The sequence below is a fragment of the Mesoplodon mirus genome (assembly GCF_964341445.2).
Source record: "Mesoplodon mirus genome assembly, chromosome: 10".
In the NCBI taxonomy this organism is placed as follows: domain Eukaryota; kingdom Metazoa; phylum Chordata; class Mammalia; order Artiodactyla; family Ziphiidae; genus Mesoplodon; species Mesoplodon mirus.
The window spans coordinates 106,931,967-106,953,636 of record NC_138986.1 but is presented as its reverse complement, the minus strand read 5'-3'; the positions used below and the strand labels follow the sequence as shown (position 1 = coordinate 106,953,636).

The window sequence follows — 21,670 nt, the reverse complement described above, 5'->3', positions numbered from 1 at the left end:
AGGACTGGCTATAAGTTATACTTGGATTTTCAACTTAGCAGAGGGTTGGCACCCCTAACCCCCTTGAACCCTAGTTCAAGGATCAACTGTATTAGCAAGAGTTCTTTCCCCTCTCTGCTGCAGTGTTTTCTTTTCTTTCTTGTTTCTTTTGGCCGTGCTGCGTGGCTTGCAGGATCTCAGTTCCCTGACCAGGGATTGAACCAGGGTCACCACAGTGAAAGCGCCAAATCCTTACCACTAGACCACCAGGGAGCTCCCTGCAGTGTTTTCTTTTTACACGTTGTTATAATGTCTGTTTCAACATGGATTTTGATGTCTATTATCTTGTCTATCCTTGAGCAAACACCAGACTATCTTATATTGTAGATTTATAGTAAGATTTAATGTGACTCATATCTTTCTTTTCATTCTTCTTTCAGATTGTCCCAGCTCTTCTTTTATTTTTTATTTTTATGTTTTTTTAGATGTTGGGGGTAGGAGTTTATTTACTTATTTTTGCTGTGTTGGGTCTTCGTTTCTGTGCGAGGGCTTTCTTTAGTTGTGGCAAGCGGGGGCCACTCTTCATCGTGGGGGCCACTCTTCATCATGGTGCGTGGGCCTCACTATCACGGCTTCTTGTTGGGGAGCACAGGCTCCAGACGCGCAGGCTCAGTACGTGGCTCACGGGCCTAGTTGCTCCGTGGCATGTGGGATCTTCCCAGACCAAGGCTCAAACCCGTGTCCCCTGCATTAGCAGGCAGATTCTCAACCACTGCGCCACCAGGGAAGCCCCCAGCTCTTCTTGTAGCTCTTTGCTTTCCCACATAATATTTGTAAACATCTCATCAATTTCCAAGGGAAAAAATGCTGATGTTTTTATTGGGGTTTGATTGAGCCTATAGATCATTTTGAGGATTACTGATATCTTTGTAATATTGAATCTTCAAGCCATGAATATCACTATTTTTAAGAATTTCTCTTGGAGAAAAATAAAAGTGGATCCCATGTAATAAAATGTACATAAATAGACTCCAAAATATTTAAAGGACCTACATGTGAAAGATAAGTCTAGAAAGTTAATTTTTAAAAGGTAGAAATATATTTTTTCACCTGAGGAGTTTCAGAAGCACAGATATGAAGAAATTATTGGTTGATTATCTTATAATGAAAGATTTCTATTCCATGAAGAACACAATAGAAAAATTTTAGAAACACGTGCCCAATTAGGAAAGGATACTTGTAATTGGTAAAACTGAAAAGGTATTAATAATCAGAATATGTAATAGAAATGAGGAAGAAAAAGATAGCATCCACATTAGAAAATGGGGCAAAAGTTGTAAGTAGACACTTATAGATGAAGCTACCAAGCATTTGAAAAAAGATCAAACTTATTAGAAATCAGAGAAATTTAACTAAAACAAGATACTACTATACATTTAATACACTAGCAAAATGGTGATGAGTCGTCCAAATGAAGGTAAGTGGTTGCACAAAAACCTGACGTGCAACTCTTTGGTAATCTGGACTGGTGTAGCCGTTCAGGAAGTCAATCTGGCTATATTATTAAGGTATACATATTTGCTATGAAATAATTTCCCTCGGGTATGTACTCCAAAGAAATTCTCAGATACGTCTATAAACAAATGCAAGAAGATGTTTATTTTATTATCATTGGCATGGCAGTTGGAAGAGTACAGGTAAAATGTGGGTGCAGAAAATGGAACTCTATGAAACAAATTAGATAGATGGGTGAATGTTTTTTTTGTTTGTTTGTTTTTCTGCGGTACGTGGGCCTCTCGCTGTTGTGGCCTCTCCCGCTGCGGAGCACAGGCTCCGGACGTGCAGGCTCAGCAGCCATGGCTCACGGGCCCAGCTGCTCCACAGCATGTGGGATTTTCCCAGACTGGGGCGTGAACCCGCGTCCCCTGCATCGGCAGGCAGACTCTCAACCACTGTGCCACCAGGGAAGCCTGGATGGGTGAATCTTAAAAATATACTCCTGAATGAAGGAAATAAACACCAGAATGAATTTTATGACACAATATTATTTATATGAATTGAAACTATACACAAGTGCACATTTTGCACAAGAACACACCCAAAAGAAAACACATCAAACAAATTAGAATGGTAGCTTACGGGGTAGAGAAGGGAGTGGAGGGTGCCATAGGGAACAGGAGGTGAATAAATAAAACTTAATCATGTTACCGTATTTCATCATGCTATATCCAAGATTTCACTTTACTTGTAGTGGAAAGAAATCCTGTGTGCTATGTTGGCTTAAGTCAGGAATAGTCCTTGGAGGATATTTTCCTGAAAGAATTTGGAACACATTTTTGAAAAAATCTTTGTTTATACTATGGATGATCTTTTTTTGTTTGTTTTGTTTGTTTCTTTAATTTCTGTTTTGTGGGTGTGTGTGGGATCTACTTTATTTTGTACTTCATTCATCTGATCTTATATTTTTCCATCTGCCTTCTTCAGTTTTATTATTCATTTATTAATTTCCTGAAATGGATGTTTTCTGAATCAATTTTCAACTTCCTTTCTACTTTGTTTTGTTTTGTTTTGTTTTTGTTTTCCTTGCTGTACGCGGGCCTCTCACTGTTGTGGCCTCTCCCGTTGCGGAGCACAGGCTCCGGACGCCCAGGCTCAGCGGCCATGGCTCACGGGCCCAGCCGCTCCGTGGTATGTGGGATCTTCCCGGACCAGGGCACGAGCCCGTGTCCCCTGCATCGGCAGGCGGACTCTCAACCACTGCGCCACCAGGGAAGCCCCCCTTTCTACTTTAATATATGCTTTTAAGGCTCAACATTTCCCTCTATGTATGTGTTCAAATCTCCAGATCCAATTGTGAATTTGAATGTTTCTCTTCATGGTTCTGTCAATGTTTGCTTTATAAAGTATCAGCTGAAGTTATTAGTTTCTGAGAATTTGAAACTTTTATGACTGTGAAGTGTCCCTCCGTATGTCAAGTAATGCTTTTTCCTTCCCCTTAAAGTTCACTTGGTCAAATAGCAATGTCACAGATTTTATAATTACAGAAATAACTTGAGACCTAGGATGTTGATGTCTGTCTCTAGAAAGGATTTTCTCTTGCTTCTGCACGGGTTGTAAGATGCTAACAAAACATGTTCACCTTTACACAATTTCAGGGAATGAGGTGTTTTGGCGTTTGGCTTCAGTCCCTGCCAAAGAAAGCCCAGTTTCCTCCTCCCCTTATTCCAATGGTGAAACTCTTTGGGGTTTACCAGGAAGCCTTCGTGGCTGGTAATGCTTTTATGTCGCTTAGCCTCTGGAAGACGTCCAAAATTCTACTGAGTTTGTACGCCTTTCAATGAACAGAATCTACACTCTTCTGAGGCCTACACAGTAGAACGGCAAGACGGCCTGAGACCTTCTCAGGGATTCCGGAAAGTGAAAACCAGAGTGAAAACATGTAGTCCAGAGCTCGTGCCGGTAGACACCCCCGCAACCACCCTTGCATTCTGGGACATGTAGTCCAGAGCTCGTAAACTCGTGTAGTCCCATATACTGCAGCTACAGTAACGCCTCGCTGTAAAGGTTTACCCGCGGAATTCTGGGAAATGTGGTCCAGGAGTTCCGGGTTAGTCGCAGGCACTTCCGCCCCAGGAGGACACGCAGCAGCCATGTTTTGCCTGATGACGGAGTTTCAGGTCCGCTCTTCACGACCCATTCAAGCTTCCCCTTTGCAGACCTTTCATTTGGGGAGAAAGAGGAGGAGCGGCTAAAAGCGGAGGTTTGAGGGCCTGGAGTGGTGATGTACGCCCCGCGGGCGGAGCTTCTTTGCGTTTGGTAACGTACCCGGGATGGGGTGGGCTCAGGTCGTGCCTCCTGGGGTTTGAGGGTCTCCCCGGTTTTCTTCACCCCTAACCTGACCCCGTCCCCCACCTATGAGCTAGCCCTACCGCTTCATACGGCGTCACACTGGGTGAGTTGCTTAACTCCTCTGTGCCTCCGTTGCTGTTCGGTAAAAGGGGGGGAAAAGGAACGCCTTGTTAATATAGTGTTGTGAGAAGAAACGAGATAGCACAAGTAAAAGGTCTACAACTGCCTGATACATTGTTGGTATTAATACTACGCTAATTCGGGAGGCACCCATTTCGCAGCGGGATTCTGTGAGCCCAGGAAGCTGAATTGTCCTGGACTCCTGGCCTGTTTTGGGAGGAGAGGACTTGTAGCTGGTACGGGGGCGGAAGGGGGTGCGGTATGAATTAGTGGGGATGGAAACACAGCCCTGGTATTTCACAGTCTCCTTTCCTTCCCCAGCCCTGGCTTCTCACAAAGCACTGCACGGAGGAAGAGGCAACAGAGCCCCACGTGAGTAGGACTTGGCATTCTTCTACTTAAGGTATTCCTATAAATTGTAGAACGTATGAGACATGGGTAACGATGATAACTGAGCCTTGGTCACTAATTTCCATTCTAAAAGCTTTATGCAAATGAACACTTTTCCATCAGGCGGTGGCTCTGTGAATTGGTACTGCTGTTTTCTCTACTTTAAGGCTGAGGAGCTGGGGGCAGGGAACACAACCCTGTTGGCCCATCCTCACCCAGATGGTAGGAGGCAGAGCTGGGGTTGGGACCCAGGCAGTTTGAGTCCAGCAGCTGAGTTTGCTAATCCCTTTGGTATATTCTCTTTGAGCATAGGGTACTGGCTAGAATCATATCATGAAAGGAGGTCGGGACTTAATTGTGGGGACCTTGAGAGCAAGGTTTAGGCAATTTTATGAGTTTTTAAGATAGTTTTCTCAACTGGGTCATTTATTTTATTTCAAATAATATGTATATCATAGAAGTAGCATAATCATTATGGAAAAATGCAGATATATACATAAAGAAAAATTTTAATTATCTGTAACTTTAGGATGTAAAGATACCAGTTGTTAATGTTTTCGTGCCTTTTTGTCTGGTTACTCTTTGTGTATGTTTCTGTGTAGTGGAGGCTGTTTTTTGTGGGACTGATGTTACACTGCAGTACTACTCAAATTGTGGTCCACAAACCAGCGGCCTTGGCATCACTTGGATAGAAGTGCCCAGCCTTGAGCCCCATTCGAGACCTTCTGATTTATAATTTCTGCGTAGGGGGTCCAGGAGGCTGCGTTCCAACAAGATCCCGCAGTAATTCACATGCACCTGAAAATTCGAGAAGCTCAAGAGAGGGTCTTTTCTGGAAACTGAGGCCGAGGAAATTGACCCTGCTGGATGTCACAGATAAAACTGAGCTGGATTCACCAAAGGCCTACTTAGTCCAATGACTTTATTCCCCCACTAATTATTGTCAACTGTCAGGGCCCCTTTCAGAATTCTGAATTGAGCAGAAGACAGCTAGCAAGTGTAGAGTCAAAATGGAGGTCGTTAGAAGTTGTGAAGATATCTCTCTCCCAAGCTTTGGGGAGTGGAATCATTGCCATCTTTTGTACTAGATCGAACCCGGGCCCCCTGCATTGGGAATGTGGAGTCTTATCCACTGCACCACCAGGGAAGTCTCCCATTTATTTCTTAAACTTTCCTATATTTATAATGATATAATTACAATTCAGATTCCTGTCTTTTTTTCATTTGAATTAGGTATGGACTGTCAAACTATTTTTTACTGTTGTTGCAGAATCCTGGCTTTTATTAGTTCTCTTTACCTCTGTGCATAATTGTCAAAAGGGTACTTCCTGTTTAAAAAGAAACTTAACGTCTTTTTATACCTTTTGTAAAAAGTTGTCCATGTCAATTTAAATATTATTGTTGCAGTCACAAAATCTTTAGGAAGACAAGCAGAGATTTTCAGAAGTCTATAAAGACTCTCACATAACAGGGCAACAACGTATGACCTCCACATGTCTGACAGTCTTCTGTTGGTAGAAATCACATCTCTAAGGATAATTTCTAACTAAAATATCATCTGCTTTACCGCAGTTGCTAAGAAATAAGAAACCCTGACAGTGGTGTTCTCAGAGCTTCCTACCTTATGACGATCTCACGAGGTGGATGCCCGTGTTCTCCCCTACTGGCAGAGGACAGAACTGAGGCGAAGAGATGTGAATAACTTGCCCAGGGTGACACTGCTCGTGAATGGCGTAGCCTGATCAGAGCCCACGCATATTGACTCCAAAACCTACTCTGACTTACATGGTCTCTGTTTACACCATACCCAGAATAAGAATGACCCCTGTGGAAGCTGCAGGCACCCTGTGAGGGGGCCACTGTGTATGGATGGGCAGGTCATTCCTCACACAGCCACTGAGGGGGTTCACGGGGGCATCTGGTATCTGCGTGGGGCTCTGCTCATCAAGCATAATCAGCTGTAGCCACCCCGAGGACTGGGAGCCTTGGTAATTCACAATGAGCACCACGTGGGTTAGTGACTTCTTTTTCTTTAAACCAGTTTCCAGTTTGACTTCTTCTTTCCCTGTCTGTCTTGCTAGGACTCTGCACTGCCCCAGAAGGAGAGAGAAAATGAGCACATTCCAGGTGAGTAGAGCTTGCCTTTCTTGCTGTTAAAAACGCCATTTTTGTACTCAGGTTGGACACAGGTTTTCCTCTTTTTTTTTTTGACATTTTTATTTTTTTGTTTTTTTTTTTAATTATTTTATTTATTTATTTATTTTATTAGTTTCTGCATTATAACAAAGTGAATCAGTCATACATATACATCTGTTCCCACATCCCTTCCCTCATGCATCTCCCTCCCTCCCACCCTCCCCATCCCACCCCTCCAGGCGGTCACAAAGCACCGAGCTGATCTCCCTTTGCTCTGCGGCTGCTTCCCACTATCTATCTACCTTACATTTGGTAGTGTATATATGTCCATGCCTCTCTTTCGCTTTGTCACAGCTTACCCTTCCCCCTCCCCATATCCACAAGTCCATTCTCAAGTAGGTCTGTGTCTTTATTCCCGTTTTACCCCTAGGTCCTTCATGACTTTTTTTTTTTTTTTAAATTCCGTATATATGTGTTAGCATACGGTATTTGTCTTTCTCTTTCTGACTTACTTCACTCTGTATGACAGACTCTAGGTCTATCCACCTCATTACAAATAGCTCAGTTTCGTTTCTTTTTATGGCTGAGTAATATTCCATTGTATATATGTGCCACATCTTCTTTATCCATTCATCCGATGATGGACACTTAGGTTGTTTCCAGCTCCGGGCTATTGTGAATAGAGCTGCAATGAACATTTTGGTACATGTCTCTTTTGGAATTATGGTTTTCTCAGGGTATATGCCTAGTAGTGGGATTGCTGGGTCATATGGTAGTTCTATTTTTAGTTTTTTAAGGAACCTCCATACTGTTCTCCATAGTGGCTGTACCAATTCACATTCCCACCAGCAGTGCAAGAGTGTTCCCTTTTTTCCACACCCTCTCCAGCATTTATTGTTTCTAGATTTCTTGATGATGGCCATTCTGACTGGTGTGAGATGATATCTCATTGTAGTTTTGATTTGCATTTCTCTAATGATTAATGATGTTGAGCATTCTTTCATGTGTTTGTTGGCAGTCTGTATATCTTCTTTGGAGAAATACCTATTTAAGTCTTCTGCCCATTTTTGGATTGGGTTGTTTGTTTTTTTGCTATTGAGCTGCATGAGCTGTTTATAAATTTTGGAGATTAATCCTTTGTCAGTTGCTTCATTTGCAAATATTTTCTCCCATTCTGAGGGTTGTCTTTTGGTCTTGTTTATGGTTTCCTTTGCTGTGCAAAAGCTTTGAAGTTTCATTAGGTCCCATGTGTTTATCTTTGTTTTTATTTCCATTTCTCTAGGAGGTGGGTCCAAAAGGATCTTGCTGTGATTTATGTCATAGAGTGTTCTACCTATGTTTTCCTCTAAGAGTTTGATAGTTTCTGGCCTTACATTTAGGTCTTTAATCCATTTTGAGCTTATTTTTGTGTATGGTGTTAGGGAATGATCTAATCTCAAACTTTTACATGTCCCTGTCCAGTTTTCCCAGCACCACTTATTGAAGAGGCTGTCCATTCTCCACTGTACATTCCTGCCTCCTTTATCAAAGATAAGTTGGCCATATGTGCGTGGGTTTATCTCTGGGCTTTCTATCCTGATCCACTGATCTATCTTTCTGTTTTTATGCCAGTACCACGCTGTCTTGATTACTGTAGCTTTGTAGTATAGTCTGAAGTCAGGGAGCCTGATTCCTCCAGCCCCGTTTTTCGTTCTCAAGATTGCTTTGGCTATTCGGGGTCTTTTGTTTTTCCAAACAAATTTTGAAATTTTTTGTTCTAGTTCTGTGAAAAATGCCAGTGGTAGTTTGATAGGGATTGCATTGAATCTGTAGATTGCTTTGGGTAGTAGAGTCATTTTCACAATATTGATTCTTCCAATCCAGGAGCATGGTATATCTCTCCATCTATTTGTATCATCTTTAATTTCTTTCATCAGTGTCTTATAATTTTCTGCAAACAGGTCTTTTGTCTCCTTAGGTAGGTTTATTCCTAGATATTTTATTCTTTTTGTTGCAATGGTAAATGGGAGTGTTTTCTTGATTTCATTTTCAGATTTTTCATCATTAGTGTACAGGAATGCCAGAGATTTCTGTACATTAATTTTGTATCCTGCTACTTTACCAAATTCATTGATTAGCTCTAGTAGTTTTTTGGTAGCATCTTTAGGATTCTCTATGTATAGTATCATGTCATCTGCAAACAGTGACAGCTTTACTTCTTCTTTTCCAACTTGGATTCCTTTTATTTCCTTTTTTTCTCTGATTGCTGTGGCTAAAACTTCCAAAACTATGTTGAATAAGAGTGGTGAGAGTGGGCAGCCTTGTCTTGTTCCTGATCTTAGTGGAAATGGTTTCAGTTTTTCACCATTGAGGACAATGTTGGCTGTGGGTTTGTCATATATGGCCTTTATTATGTTGAGGAAAGTTCCCTCTATGCCTACTTTCTGCAGGGTTTTTATCATAAATGGGTGTTGAATTTTGTCGAAAGCTTTCTCTGCATCTATTGAGATGATCATATGGTTTTTCTCCTTCAACTTGTTAATATGGTGTATCACATTGATTGATTTGCGCATATTGAAGAATCCTTGCATTCCTGGAATAAACCCCACTTGATCATGGTGTATGATCCTTTTAATGTGCTGTTGGATTCTGTTTGCTAGTATTTTGTTGAGGATTATTGCATCTATGTTCATCAGTGATATTGGCCTGTAGTTTTCTTTCTTTGTGACATCCTTGCCTGGTTTTGGTATCAAGGTGATGGTGGCCTCGTAGAATGAGTTTGGGAGTGTTCCTTCCTCTGATATTGTTTGGAAGAGTTTGAGAAGGATGGGTGTTAGCTCTTCTCTAAATGTTTGATAGAATTCGCCTGTGAAGCCATCTGGTCCTGGGCTTTTGTTTGATGGAAGATTTTTAATCACAGTTTCAATTTCAGTGCTTGTGATTGGTCTATTCATATTTTCTATTTCTTCCTGAGTCAGTCTTGGCAGGTTGTGCATTTCTAAGAATTTGTCCATCTCTTCCAGGTTGTCCATTTTATGGGCATAGAGTTGCTTATAGTAATCTCTCATGATCTTTTGTATTTCTGCAGTGTCAGTTGTTACTTCTCCTTTTTCATTTCTAATTCTATTGATTTGAGTCTTCTCCCTTCTTTTCTTGATGAGTCTGGCTAATGGTTTATCAATTTTGTTTATCTTCTCAAAGAACCAGCTTTTAGTTTTATTGATCTTTGCTATCGTTTCCTTCATTTCTTTTTCATTTATTTCTGATCTGATTTTTATGATTTCTTTCCTTCTGCTAACTTTGGGATGTTTTTGTTCTTCTTTCTCTAATTGCTTTAGGTGCAAGGTTAGGTTGTTTATTCGAGATGTTTCCTGTTTCTTAAGGTGGGATTGTATTGCTATAAACTTCCCTCTTAGAACTGCTTTTGCTGCATCCCATAGGTTTTGGGTTGTCGTGTCTCCATTGTCATTTGTTTCTAGGTATTTTTTACTTTCCTCTTTGATTTCTTCAGTGATCACTTCGTTATTAAGTAGTGTATTGTTTAGCCTCCATGTGTTTGTATTTTTTACAAATCTTTTCCTGTAATTGATATCTAGTCTCATAGCATTGTGGTCAGAAAAGATACTTGATACAATTTCAATTTTCTTAAATTTACCAAGGCTTGATTTGTGACCCAAGATGTGATCTATCCTGGAGAGTGTTCCATGAGCACTTGAGAAAAATGTGTATTCTGTTGTTTTTGGATGGAATGTCCTATAAATATCAATTAAGTCCATCTTGTTTAATGTATCATTTAAAGCTTGTGTTTCCTTATTTATTTTCATTTTGGAAGATCTGTCCATTGGTGAAAGTGGGGTGTTAAAGTCCCCTACTATGATTGTGTTACTGTCGATTTCTCCTTTTATGGCTGTTAGTATTTGCCTTATGTATTGAGGTGCTCCTATGTTGGGTGCATAAATATTTACAATTGTTATATCTTCTTCTTGGATCGATCCCTTGATCATTATGTAGTGTCCTTCTTTGTCTCTTCTAGTAGTCTTTATTTTAAAGTCTATTTTGTCTGATATGAGAATTGCTACTCCAGCTTTCTTTTGGTTTCCATTTGCATGGAAATGGCACCAGTCTCATCAAAGAGTGCACACAGGGGAGAAGCCTTACAAGTGTGAGACCTGTGGTAAGAGCTTCAGTTGGCGCTCCAGTCTAACAGTTCATCACAGAATCCATCATGCTGCTGATAAATCCTATAAAAGTGAGAGGAGTGGTAAGACCATCAGAGAGCCCACACACGAGAAAAGTTCCATAAAATGATTAAAACAAAAACAAAAACAACTCAGGTGTCATGTGAATTCTTCCAGTCATCAAGTTCAAAAGAAAAAAAAATCATTTGTTTCATTAAAGTCGGTGTTTCAGCCATAGCTCAACATGTCCCAGTAGTCAGGAGGCCACACGGCAGAGAACTCTGGTAAATGGTGTAGTAAGTTGGAACTTTGACCTCTATTAAATATTAGGGGAGAAGCCTTAGTGTGAGTTTTAGCAGGCCTTGTACAAAAGTATGATGAACATGCCAAAATGTATGCCCATTACAACGTAAATTCCACGAATGCAGCGACGTTTGTTCTGAATCTACAGTCTGAACATTGTCAGCTACTTTGTAGGTGCTCGATATTTGTTCAGTTAATGAATGAGGAAAAACTTTTTGAAAATTATGTTGCAATCCCCTCCAAAATTTCATAAAAATTTGTATTCAGAGCAGTTAACCTAAATCTGGCCTTAAAAGTAATTCAGGGAGACAAAAATTTGAAGTGTTAGAAAACCACTCAGTATTGCAATTTGTAATATTAATGTGGCATCGTCCTGTTATGATGAGCTCCATTTGTCTCCCCCCAGCCTCGCTTCAAGTTGGATCTTATCTTGGACTTTGTCTATCTAATATTCTGTGAATCTTATACAGTACAAATTTAGTTATCTTTTGTGACAGTATAGACTTACTGAAAATGGATTGTTCATCTTGCAATACAGAAAGCATACTGTTGACCCTTTTTTCAAGAATGTCAAGGCAGAGGTTTAAGTGTCAGAAAGAGTTACTAATGACAGTGACAGAGGACAAACATTTCTTAGTAAATGAACTGATCGTTGGTTTCTTATTCACCACATTTCCGTCCAGGTTTTGATGTGATTGTCTCCCAAGGGTTTTAGCATTACTTTCATCAAGACTTCTTAAGTAGAGAAAAGAGGCTGTTTGAAGTAGATTACTTTTGTCAAGTTCTCTATCTCCTTACTCCTCTCTGGCCTGAGATAAAAAGAAAAAAATTATTTGTTGAAATATGGTAATTTCATCAAACATATTTATTCAATGACTGACTTGCACACTTTTTCCTAGCGGTGGATTGAAAAATTGATTTTCAAAGTGAAGTTGCTGAGTACATATCAAAACATAGAACGTGTGTCCCTTTGATATAGAAATCACAGAATAGGACCTTATAATTAGGAAATTCAAATAGAAAAGGTGAGTAGCATGTCAATGTTACTAAATTTGTAAAAGTGAAATATTCAATAGGAATGTCTTTATATTTTAAGATAGTTATGTAATAACAGGTCTGTTAAAATGATGGCTTAAACTTAATGACAGAAGCATGTAACAGTTTAATGTATTTTAGGTAGGTACATCACATACCTTAATCAAACATGTATGTGTGTGTGTTAATGCATCCTATCATCTGTAAAGGGATATTCACCCTTAGGTAAACAGTGGCAAGATTTTCAGGGATTTTTTCCACATGTAACTTCCATATTTTAAATTTTTCATTGAGCATCAATTTTCCAGTAAAATACTGTTACTTTTGTAGTAACATAGGTAGTAAAATAATGTAAAATATAATATTAAAAATTACTAAGAACATATTAATCCCTCACAGTAAGAAATCCTATCATCATGAGGTCTACATATATATGGCCAAAATTAAGGAATAGACCTCTAGAAATCAGTTATAAAAAGAAAAAATGTATATGGTTATTCAAAGATACAGAATAGTAGTCAGTGTAACGGTCTATTTATAATTAATGCATTTGAAGTTTAGGATAAATCCATGCAGCCCAGAATATTCTGTTTTAATTCCAACAGTAGAAATTTACACATCCTAGTTCTCCTCATCAGGCTTCCTTACTGGGTGAATGGATGGATAGCTCGGGGTACCGGCTTGTCCTTTCAAGTGCTTGGTCTGACTGGAGAAGTAGCTGGGTCGTTCCAGACACTATGACACAGAGAACCATTAGCTGTGGGGAAAAAGGAATTTACCCCCCAAAAAACTTTTTTAAATTGTTTACAAAGTAACAGTGATTGGGCAAATCCTGAAGATAGAGAGTGGAAATAGGTAAGTTTTAGAGGTAAAATTTATCAACGATTCCCTAAGGAAAAATGTGCATAGGGAAGAAACCTCGAATGATGGGAACAAGTTGCTAAGGAGGAGGTTTGCATACCATTTCCTACTTCTTAGTCATTTCACTGATGTTTAACACTTACTTGGTTAAAGGGCTTTACTCAGCAAAAGATGTATTTAATGTGAGAGGCAGGTTTCCAAGATTGGTTTCCTAGACCACACCTTCACATGTGTATGTAAAGTCCATGCTACCTCAAATTGCATTGCATTAGATGTCAGAAATCCTAGGGCTTTCTTGTTTGGTTTGGTTTGGTAGCTATCAAACCACCAACTCTCAAGGTAATTTGTAGTTTAGTGAGTTAAGTCAAGGGCTGGAAAACTACCTCCTGTGAGCCCAACCTGGCTCATTGCCTTTAAAGCTTTATTGGAACATAAAAGCTCTTTATTGGCCCATCCATTTATTTACCATCTTTGAGTGTTTCCCATTGTGCTGACAGTGTTCAGTGGTTGTGACGAGCACTGGTGGCCCACAAAACCTAAAATATTTACTTTCTGGCCCTTGAGAGAAAAAGTCTGTTGATCCCTGTGGTAAGCCCAAAAGGTTTGTCTCTGTAAGTGAAAGACCACAAGTAGAGCAGAACTTAGACTTGGTTCAGTGAGGATTCCAGAGAGGTTTCCTTTTTGATTCTCATATCTGCCCTTCTGGTTGACCTTGTTCTTTAGTTTGGTTCAAAGACAGTGGTAGCAACTAGGGACTACCTGTTTCTTTCTTCACATTCAATGAAAGAGCTGCTCTTCCATTCTTAGTGTTGAGTAGTTCACAACTCACTCCCAGTGCATGGCTTCCTCTAACCTTGACTCCCACCTATGCTAAAGACTAAATTTTTAGCTTTGTATCCAGTTCCATTGGCCTTTGTAGGGCCTTCAGTTTCAACTCCCAGTTGATAGCTTGAGCTCGAAATCTGTTTTTACCGTTGGGGATTTTCTGTCTTAGCTTTGAGCTTGGCTACATAGCAACACTTTGGGGGACTTGTTATAATCAGCATTTCTATCTTTCCTTCCTTTTTATTTATTTATTTTTTTAAGGGGATCCAAAGTCAAATTCAGTCAGTGGCTGAATGACAACACATTGATTCACAACCTTGTAGATTCTCTTATGTCCTAGGGCATCAGTGGGAAGGAGTAGAATCCTGGAAATTTGAGGTGGAAATACATGGGCAGATTCCAACAAAGCTGAGGCCTGTGACCTCTGACCTGTGACCTCTTAGTTGAGCCTGCTGTGCTATTAGAAGGAAGTCTGCCTCTACTCTGAGATAGTTTCCTTGCAGGGGTCTGTGGATCCTCAAGACTTGCCTCCACTACCTCTCGTTTTTCCAGACCTAGTAATCAGACTAGAGTCCTTGAAATGGGGACCGGAGCAGGGAAGGGGTGGGTACCCACCAGGTATAAAGGATGACCATGAGGAGACACTCTCTGCTAAAATAAGGAATTTTATAATTTATATCAATAGAAACCTGAGAAATAATGTGTGTGGATTTTGTAGGTATTGAAGCAGGTGGGAGTAATGTAATATTGGGTTAGGCTGGATTTGTTGATACGAGTACATTCAACACCCATTCCAGACTCAGCGTGTTAGCTTGGCTACCTGGGAATGCCTTCAACAGTTTGCTCAAATGACTGACACCTGTACCCAAAGTTAGCATATGCTAAAGTCAAAATGCCAGGACTTTCTAAGTATGTTGTAGCAAAATTTCTTGACGTTGGCATGACTGACATTTTGAACTGGATAGCTCTTTGTTGTTGGGAGCTGTCCTGTGCAATGTAAGATGGGCCAGTGGCACATACTCTTCCCTGCCACCCTAGTTGTAACAATAAAAAGTGCCTTGAGGGCCTCCCTGGTGGCGCAGTGATGGAGAGTCCGCCTGCCGATGCAGGGGACACGGGTTTGTGCCCCGGTCCGGGAAGATCCCACATGCCGCGGGGCAGCTGGGCCCGTGAGCCATGGCCGCTGAGCCTGCGCCTCCAGAGCCTGTGCTCCGCAACGGGAGAGACCACAACAGTGAGAGGCCCGCGTACCAAAAAAAAAAAAAAAAGTGCCTTGATACATCCGTGTGCACCAGCCACGTGGGGCTCATTCATAACACAGCTCCTTAAAGGAAAAAGCCTCAAGGGGCATCCCTGGTGGCGCAGTGGTTGAGAGTCCGCCTGCCGATGCAGGGGACATGGGTCCGTGCCAGGGCCCGGGAAGATCCCACTTGCCGTGGAGCAGCTAGGCCCGTGAGACACGGCCACTGAGCCTGTGTGTCCGGAGCTTGTGCTCCACAACAGGAGAGGCCACAACAGTGAGAGGCCCGCATTCCACACACAAAAAAATAAGTCTCAAGACACTGCCACATATTTCCTGGGAGGGGGGACCAAAAGTGTCCCCAGCTGAGAACCACCACTGTAGAAGGTTTACAAAGGCATAGGAATGCCAGACCACTGGAGTGGATTTATCACATAAGATCTGCTCACCCAAACCCCCTATGTGCCCTGGGAGGGCTCAGAGGACACTTCCTTTGCCAGAGGTTTAAGAAACGTTTTGGTGAGGGGAGCGTTAGCAGTCTTGGAATGCTCTGTAGCTGCTCTTCTCTGCAGGCCAGGAATGAGAGGGAAATTATGTCATCATAATGGGCTCCCTAAATTCAGTGAGGCTAATGGGATCGTGGGGCATCATTGGACAAGTGGAAACACTTCATTGGCAGAGATAAAGTGAGCGTGTTTTTCACAATGAACAGCAAAATGAAAGGGCTCATTAGAATGCTTTGATACACAGAGATTTTTTATATTTGCTCATGTGCTATCTCTAGGGCTGAAATAAATGGGAAGTCTACTAATACCCTACTTGATTTGAATCAGGAGAAAAGCTCTAGGTCTAATGAACATGTCTGACCGGAATCAACATGGGAGTTGTGCTCCCTCAGCCAATTCGATAACATGAGTCAGTTCCCATTTCCAGAGCATCTTGAATGAAGGGCAGGCCGGGTCCCCTTGAGGGAGGATATACCCTGGTTTACTACCAACTATCCCGAGGGTGCTTTCTTCTCCCTGGAAGGGATAAAACAACTGAGGTAGAACAGGAAGAGACAAGAAGCACTCCAAGCTCTGCTGGTCAGGGTTACCCTCCAGCGTTGCCTTAATGCTCAGAGCCACACACACCACAGTGAGCTTGGCTCCAGATCAACTACCACGCAACGAAGGTTCTGGAACACTTCCATATCTCGGGGAACCTCATTTCCACGTGACTCTCTTTCATATTCCCCTTTGTCACAGAAGCCTAGGTCCAGTGGTCCGGGTGAGATCTCAGCTCAGGCCCAAGGCTCTCAGACCTCAAAGTTCTGGTCCTGCAAGAGCCCCTGTCCTCTCTTGAGACCACTCCTGGCTCTCTCTGCTGACAAGGAGCTGCTGGTGGTACGTCCTCTAAGAGTTGAGGTCCATCGTGCAGACCCTGAGAAAACTCCTAGGAAAAGGCTCCACCTTCTTGTTTAAGTCAACAGAGCTCAATTCCTTTGGAAGTGCTGGGTGTGTCCCAAGTTGATGCAACTTCAGAGCCATTAGGTCAACCAGCACATCTGTGCGGCTCCTTCCCTTAGACTCCTCTGGGCCCTCGTGACATAGGCTCAGAAGACTGCCAGCCTCAAGCCTTACCTCTTCCAAGACCACACCGTCTCCAGGATCTTCTGTCCCATGAATCTCAGTTGCTGTGTTGAAATCAAAAGAGAGGAAAGAGCCTGCCTATGGGGTCTCTTTGGGCTGGGGCCTTCTTGCTTCTCTTCCTCGTCCTCCTCGTCCTCCTCGTCCTCCTTGTCCTCCTCCTCGGGGTGATTTCGGATTCCACATTGCCCATCCACTGGGCCATGTTGAGATGAAAGATACGGCAGCTGAAGCCCTCCAGGATGCCGCCCTTCACGTGCTGCTGGAGGACCTCCAAGGTGGGGAAGACCCGGCAGCAGGCCATGCACCTGAAGCCGGTCTCCATGGTCACCATCCAGTCCGGTGTCTTGGCCCTGGGTGTCTCCTCGACGGCAGGTGACCCTGATGGGCTGCCTGGCTCTGCCCCTTCCTCATACTCTTTCTCCTCCCCAGTGGGCTCACTGTCAGACAGGAGGTTTTCGGTGGACACATCAGAGGGGTAAGTGCCTACTGTGCACGCATCCTCAGGAAGGGTCACTTCTTCTATCGTCAGCTGCTTTTCAGGCAACTCCAAGGGTTTGTTTGTCTTCCAGGAGACAGCGACACCCTTGTTCACTTGTACCTGCATGTAGTATATTTTCATGCCCCTTTCCTCTTTGTCTGTGTGCAGATCGTTCTTACAGGGTGAAGAGGGTGAGGAGGAGACACAGTGTGATGGGGGAGCGGTCTCCCCTTTTTCCTGAACCTGGGCTAGGGGTGCGGTAGGCTGGGCAGTGTCTCGATGTGATCTCCGGATTCCTGAAAAAGGAAATTAAAAACATAATAACATGCATGGGCCATGCCGGAAGCTGAGGGAGCAGGTGTGTTAGACGAGAGAGGGACATTGGCACGGAATAGCTATGTTGTGAGCTTGGTGTCTGTTGGCCGTAGGAGGCAGTGGTGTATCTGGTGTCATCTGTGGGCTTTTTTCTGCGTGTTGGGGGATACTGGAGCGGTGTCGGTATACACGGGTGTGGAGTACAGTGGTGAGGACTGTGGTATGTGAGGGATGCGGATGGATGCGTGTATGATGAGGAGTGTGAGTTTGGGAATATCCGTGGTGCATTCCTTGTGGAATGGGGCGGTGGTGCAGGAGGAGAGTACTGTGGATCACGTGCTTGGGGTTCATGTGTGCACTGAGAAGGGCTGTGCCTGGAGGGCGCATGTGTGTGTGAGCTGTGTGGACCTGAGCTGGATGGTCCTGCTCTCAGGCTGGAGGACTATGATGCAGAACTCTGTCCTTCTCTGGAAGCAAAGGCAAAGAGAAACCCTACATTTTCCTCTGAAGATGCTTAATCTGGTCCCTCTTCCCTCCACCTCAAGTCCAGACCTTTCCGGCCCCTGCTCCTTGACTTCCCCACCATGGTAGTACCAGGATTCACACCCGCCCCCCACCCCTGACACAGCTGGCATCCACGCCCTCGTAACAGCTCTGCCATCCTGCCCAGGCTCCTCCACAGAGCCCTCATCACCTCTGATGACCCTGGGTTTCCTCTCAGCCTCCCTGGGATCTGTGTGCCTCCTGCCTCACAGCCAAGCACCCCCTCACCTGAGGAGCCCCGCGCCCTTACCGGCGTAGATGAGCTTGCGCGGAGAAGAAGCACAGGAGAAGTGTTTAGGGGCAGAGGAGACCTCCCCTGCCCCTGGGCTGCAGCCTTGGGCCACCACAGTGGATCCAAGGTGAGGGGGATCCTCTTGTGACTTCGAGATTCCTGAGGGAGGAATGAAAGGCTCAGGGTGGGTTCATCAGTTCGCTGTCCACAAATATTTACTGAGTGTGTGACACGTGTCAGGTGCAGTGAATACACACAGTTGAGAGTGTGGTTCCCAGTGGATCCTCCAGGATTTAATTCCAATCAATACTTATTCTCTCACTGTCTAGTTGGTAATGTAGGCCTCGGTGGTGACTGTGAGTATGTGGGAAGAGTGAGTGATGTGTATCAGTTAAGTCTGTGGTAAGTGTGGGGTTAGCATCGGGAGCACGGTGCAGATGTGTCTTATCTGTGTCTGTGGCCTTTGTGTGCATGGTTTCTGTTCACAAGTCAGGAATTCTTGGACATGTAACTTTTCCTCATTACATGGTGTGGCTTGTATTTATGGTGTGTGTTCATTCATTCATTCACCAAGATTCAGTAAGCAGCTACTCCTGTGTATCCGGCACTCTTCCATTGTTCTAGTCTCTGGTAATGCTGCACATTCTAGTAGTGGAAGACACAGACTAAACAAAAATACAATAAATATATAATACCTGAGCTGCTGGTAAGTATATAAGGGTTGCCAAACTAAGCGAAGAAAAATACAGGGCACCCAGTTAAATTTCAGTTTCAGATAAAACCAGAATAATTTTTTAGTGTAAGTATTCCCATGCAGTATTTGGCCTGACTTAGTTTTAGTGTAAGTATGGCCCATACAATATTTGGGACATACTGATACTGAAAAATTACTTGTTGTTTATCTGGAATTCAAATTGAACTGGATAGCCCATATTTTCTCTGGCAACCCTGACATGGGTTACTGAGACTGTGGTTTACTGTGGTTTGTACAAAGCGGGTCTGGCATTACTCAAGAATGTGTTACAAGTGTGGTGTGTATGACACGTGACTGGTTCTTATAGAGGTATTTAGCGATGGCTGAAGTTAGCTGTGTTTGTGCGACAGTTGAGCAGATACATGTATATATAGTGTGTCTGTGTGTGTGTGTCCTATATATATAGTGTGTGTGTCTATATACATATCTCATCTCCAGCGTTTGGTGTTGGAGGACAGGATTGTGGTACAGATGGGTTGTATGAGAACGTAGTATAGGAGGGATGCGTGTATATACCTCTATGTGCTGTGTGTGGTTTACTAAGGAAGTTATATGTGGGGTGTGTGATATTTTTGCTGTATCAGAGTGTACATGGGTGTATGAGTTACTGTCTCATAAAACACCCCTAACAAGAATTCTGTATTCACTCTTATGTACACCGAGTGTCACCCACGTCCAGGCAGGGTGACAAGAATTTTACCACGCAGACTTTATATCTGATAAGCACTCTACCCCCATTCATCCTGCTAATCTCTGCACTATGACACACACACACACACACACACAGATACAGTCACACAGACACACACAGAAACATAGAGAAAAATATTCAGAATGGCTAGGGGCAGTCATTGCCTTCCCCAGCCTGTCCCAGCCACTGCCTGAAAATCTGCCTGCTGTCTAGACCTCCATTGCCAGGGCCCACCCTACAGTCTCAAGTGTCCTGGGCCTGGTAGGAGCTACTGGGCTCTAATCTCGGGCAGAGGCCTCTAGCTGGAACTCTGGTGTGAGCACCTCCGCCCAGGGCAAGCTACTCGCCTACATTTAATGCACGCAGTCACCCCGTGGCCCGTGGCTCTCAGAGCTCCGCGCAGGACCCTGAGGACATTTCTCACCCCCGCACACGCGGTCTCAGTCTCTGGAAAACCCTTCCCTTCCCTTGATCTCCTTTGGGAAATTCTTCCTGTTGAAGGAATAAAACCTCCTTGCTTTCAATATGACACCATCCCTAGACAAACAATCTTCTTTCGAACTGCATTCCACTTGACAAGATACTTTTCAACAGGGCCTTCAACTCATGGGGCTTCTCTTTCCACTTTGGTAAAAGAGGCCAAGAAACTCATGGGTCTCTCTCAGCATCCTTGCATCCTTCACATCCCCCACCTCATGACCCCAGGGAAAGATCCAAGAGCATAAGAGAGAAATCGGGGATTGAGAAAAGATGCAACTCTAGGTCTGTGCAAGCAGGATGCAGCCTGCTGTGAGTCCGACAAAGCTCCAGGCCCGGCAGCCCCAGGAGAGAGTCCCCAGACCAGCAGAGCTTACCTCCCATCTCCCAGGGGCATCTGGCCGTTCTGTGCCGTCTCACACCACAGGGACGCTCCGGATAGATTTGGCAGCCTCAGTGAGACGAGGTCTCTCGCTCCCTGCTTCACAGGTGACACGTTCTCAGTCCCCCCCATCCTAGAGAAGGTTTAGTTTGGCAGAAACCCATGTGCCCCAGCAAGTTGCCCCCCACATACCTCCTCCGTTCTCGGCAGTTTCCTGGGACTCTTCATTTTCCAGATGTTTCCTCTTTTGTCGCCCTTTCATGGTACCAACTAGAAGTCTCCCTTAGAAGATGCCTCAAGAGATGTCCAACTCCTCCTCTTTCCTACAGGTTGGCCCTTCTTGGCTCTTGGGCAATCCGTTGAAATGATTCAATACAAACAAAAATAGTCAAGTCTCCTAAATGGCTGAAAAACTTGTACCACTTACTGAACCAGCAGTACTGCCTAGTGCTCACCAGGGCTGTTATGTTTGCAAAGTTGCCAGGCGCACAGTGGAATTCTGTGACCGCAGTGAGGACATCAGAGCATTCGGTGGACCTAGGTTGAGCACAGTGTCTGCAATAGCACAGGCCCCGTTTTCAAGAACAATTCCTGTTTCCCAGCCGAAGCTTTCCCGTGAAAGGGAAAGGTTCATACCATATCTATTATAAGTTGTATCATACCATATCTATTATAAAATGAACATTTTGAGTAGAGATCTTTTAATGTCTTTTATATAGAGATTTAATATGAATATTTTAAATGGTCTCCAGTTTCCCTGTGGATTATTGACATTTTAAACTCTGCACTTCAATTTTCCCTCAATACGTGTAATTTTGTCACAGCTATTTCTGTACTTAAAGATGAGTAACTATATAATTGATTTCTTCATTTTTTCCCATCTCTTTCCAAGGTACTGAATTTGATTGTTTCTTATGAATGAGTGAAAAATGCTAGTCCTTGAGTCAGGACATTGGGCCCTTTACCAAGTAACTCAACCTGTCTGGGCTTCAGCTTCTGTCTGTGCGATCGAGAGGCTTGGCCTAGTTGACTTTTCAAATGCTGTGTTTCTTTGATTCACTCTCACGTACTGATCTGCTACTTAGGAAGAGGGCGTGTTCTCATAAAGTAAGAACAGTCGTTTTCTAATCCTTGGGTTGGGCGGAGTTTAAGTGGTCGTACTCAGTTTGTCAGTTTTATTTACTTTTACGTATGCTTAGTTCTAAGTAATTTATATGGCTCTTGTGACAATTTTTAGATCTTATTTTTTCTTATTTTCTTTTACAGTTTCTA

At 43.2% G+C, this 21,670-nt stretch overlaps 1 protein-coding gene across 1 annotated transcript in view; it reads right to left on the bottom strand.

The window, feature by feature from the left end:
- The window catches only part of LOC309811221 (protein FAM170A-like), a gene marked incomplete at both ends in the record, with an annotated part of 105,770 nt that extends 85,110 nt beyond the window's left edge, over positions 1-20,660 (bottom strand). The window contains 2 exons of the mRNA XM_082633809.1: positions 16,786-17,300; positions 20,591-20,660. Coding sequence (XP_082489935.1) covers positions 16,786-17,300; positions 20,591-20,660 — 585 coding nt within the window. The remainder of the gene's footprint in view (positions 1-16,785; positions 17,301-20,590) is intronic.
- Between the last annotated feature and the right edge of the window lie 1,010 nt (positions 20,661-21,670).